The 2,989-nt window shown below is 53.9% G+C and overlaps 1 protein-coding gene across 1 annotated transcript in view; it reads left to right on the top strand.

Moving 5' to 3' along the window:
• Nucleotide 1: 1 nt before the first annotated feature.
• Nucleotides 2-2,989, top strand: part of LOC114073083 (class I histocompatibility antigen, F10 alpha chain-like) — a gene marked incomplete at its 5' end in the record, with an annotated part of 6,171 nt that continues 3,183 nt past the window's right edge. Inside the window, 4 exons of the mRNA XM_027910875.1 lie at nt 2-170; nt 509-784; nt 2,544-2,816; nt 2,932-2,987. Coding sequence (XP_027766676.1) covers nt 2-170; nt 509-784; nt 2,544-2,816; nt 2,932-2,987 — 774 coding nt within the window. The remainder of the gene's footprint in view (nt 171-508; nt 785-2,543; nt 2,817-2,931; nt 2,988-2,989) is intronic.

Raw genomic sequence — 2,989 nt, 5'->3', positions numbered from 1 at the left:
CGTTCGCTACGACAGCGAGAGGCGCCGGATGGAGCCGCAGACACCGTGGATGGCGGCTGGACCTGAGCCAGGATATTGGGATAGACAGACCCAGAATGCTGAGGGGAGCCGGATCGTGGCTGTTGCTGACCTGGAGAGAGCGGAGCGGGGCTGGTACAACTGGAGTGGGCGTGAGTGGGGGGAGCTGGGGAATGGGGGGATGTGTGGGGCTGGGATGGGATGTGTGGGGTTGGGATGGGATGTGTGGGGTTGGGATGGGATATGTGGGGCTGGGATGGGATATGTGGGGCCAGGATGGGGATCCAGGGCACTCCAAGGGGCTGGGATGGGATCTGTGGGGCTGGAATGGGATGTGTGGGGCTGGGATGGGGATCCAGGGCACTCCAAAGGGCTGGGATGGGATCTATGGGTCTCCATTGGACTCTGGGACTCCATAGGGCTGGAATGGGGCTCCGTGGGGCTGGGACACAATTCCAGGGGTCTCTGTGGGTCTGATCCCACCCCCCAGGTCTCCACACATGGCAACGGCTTTATGGCTGTGACCTCCTGTCTGACAGGAGCGTCCGTGGGTCCAGTCGGTACGGCTTTGACGGGCAGGATTTCATCTCCTTCGAGCTGGGATCCGGGAGCTTCGTGGCAGCCGATGGAGCTGCCCAGATCACCAAGAGGAAATGGGAACACGATGGGATCATGGTGGACCATTTGACCAATTACCTGGGGAACATCTGTCCGGAATGGCTCCGGAAATATGTTGGATACGGGCAGGAGGCGCTGGAGCGCAAAGGTGAGGGAGACAGAATTCCCATGGGAATATGGGATTTGGGAATGTGGGATTTGGAAGGGTGGAACTGAGTGTCGTGGTTTTGCTTTGGGCTAATTTTTCTCACCCCACACACAATTACTATAAATTGAGAGAACGTTTATGCAGACAAAAGAGACCTGATCGGGGAGAATAATATTAGGATTTATTGCTAGCAAGATAAAAACTAAAGAACTATATCTACAACAATTCTAATTAGGTAAAAATGCTATGTATTTACAGAAAATACCCCTCCCCCCTTTGTGTCAGTTTAGGAGGAGAAGTCTCTTTCTCCATTTTTGGAGATCCAGGTCTTTTAAATAATTTTGCAGCACTCTAAAGTTTTTCTTCTGTTATCTCTAAGATGACAACTCCAATTGCAGCTGGAATTGTTTCTCTTTTTCTCTCTCTTCTATGTCGGCCTCAAGGCTGGGCCTACCCCCCTCCTGGGCTAAGACCAGAGGCTGGGGGGTTACCCAGGCCCTGAAGGGTCTTCCATGGACTGCAAGGGGACACTTGCCTACCATGGATCTTCCCCACAGGGTCAGAAGGGATAATGGCTTTTGAGTCCACCCCTGTTTCCTATGGGGTCCCTTCCCTCGGGAGAACAGTCCTTGATAGACCTCTCTGACGTGAGTCCACTTCTCGGACAACAGCTCCTGCATTCTCTGCTGTCTCTCAGGGTCACAAATCTTCAGCACCAGCACAGATCTCTCACCGAGACCTTAGGCCTACCCGAGCTGTTCTGCTCCAGCATAGGTCTCTCTTAAGGTCACAAATTTAGCTGCACTAGCACAGATCTCACTCGGATCCCAACATCTTACCCGAGCCATTCTGCTCTAGTTTAAGTCTCTCTCCATGACCTAAAAGTTTCCAGCAGGACTCTGTTTCATTTCAGTCCTTTGACAAAGTCTCAGCTTTCATCATGCATCTACTGACTTCAGTGTAGGCTCCTCTATGAGCTTGCATGGGGATTTCTTTGTCCCAATAAACTTCCACAGGTGGCAGGGATTTTAGTTTTCAGGCTTTTCCCTGCTGAAGGAAGAGAGTGAGAGAGGGGGGAGAAGCAACCCCCCTGCCCTTCAAACTTCTCTCTCCTGCTGCTGCCAGCTTTGACCTTGGAGGTCCCTTATCTCTCTGCTGGAATTCCTTCTGCAGCGTTTCTTGTCCAGGCAGTCAATCCTTCTCTGAAGTTTGTTTTTCTCTACTCTCCTACAGGAGAGAAGGGGGACTTCAGTGCCACACCTGCCCCCGGCCCAGGGCCGAAGAAGGAGGGAGGCCTGGCCCCTACCTGGGGCCTGACACCACTCCCTACATGGCTCCTCATTTTAACTGTGCAACCACCTTCTCTTCCATTTTCTTAAATATGTCCTTGGCAGAGGCATTACTAAAACTTTTGATTGGCTTTTTCTCCAGAAGTCGACCTGGACAAAACTATCCTCAGACCCAGGGGCTGGCTGTTGGGCAAAACCACAACACTGAGAAACACAGGAATTCCCGTGGGAATTCCATGGATGAATCTGAGTCATCCAACTCCCATGGGAATTCCATGGATGGATCCCATTGTTGTCCCGTTCCCATGGGAATTCCATGGCTGGATCTCACTCCAATCCCATTCCCATGGGAATTCCATGGCTGGATCTCACCCTTATCCCATTCCAATGGGAATTCTGTGGATTGATCTCACTGCTGTCCCAGTCCCATGGGAATTCCATGGATGGATCTCACTGTTATACCATTCCAGAGCCCCCTGATGTCCACGTGTCCGGGAAAGAGGAACACGGGATCCTGACGTTGTCCTGCCACGCGTACGGATTCTACCCCGGGATCATCGGGATCAACTGGATGAAGAGGGATGAAATCCGGGATCAGGAGACGGAGTGGGGCGGGATCGTTCCCAACAGCGACGGCACCTTCCACAGCTGGGCCAGGATCGAGGCGCTGCCGGGGGAGCGGGAGCAGTACCGGTGCCGGGTGGAGCACACCGGAATGCCGGAGCCCGGGATCTTCGCCTGGGGTGAGCCTGGGAACGGGCAATGTGGCAACTGGGCATGTGGGAACGAGGAATTTGGGAGTGTGGGACAGCGGGATGGGGGTAACCCTCCCCCTGCTCACCCTCCCGCCCTTCCCAGAGCCGGAATCCGTCTGGAATTCCACCCCGGTGTTGGTCGCTGTGTCCGTCATCGCTGC

Source organism: Empidonax traillii, unplaced genomic scaffold (genome assembly GCF_003031625.1).
Source record: "Empidonax traillii isolate 1590-97213 ecotype Southwest subspecies unplaced genomic scaffold, ASM303162v1 scaffold5253:size28120, whole genome shotgun sequence".
In the NCBI taxonomy this organism is placed as follows: Eukaryota; Metazoa; Chordata; class Aves; order Passeriformes; family Tyrannidae; genus Empidonax; species Empidonax traillii.
The sequence above is the reverse complement of the archived record's forward strand: the minus strand, read 5'-3'. Positions and strand labels throughout refer to the sequence as shown.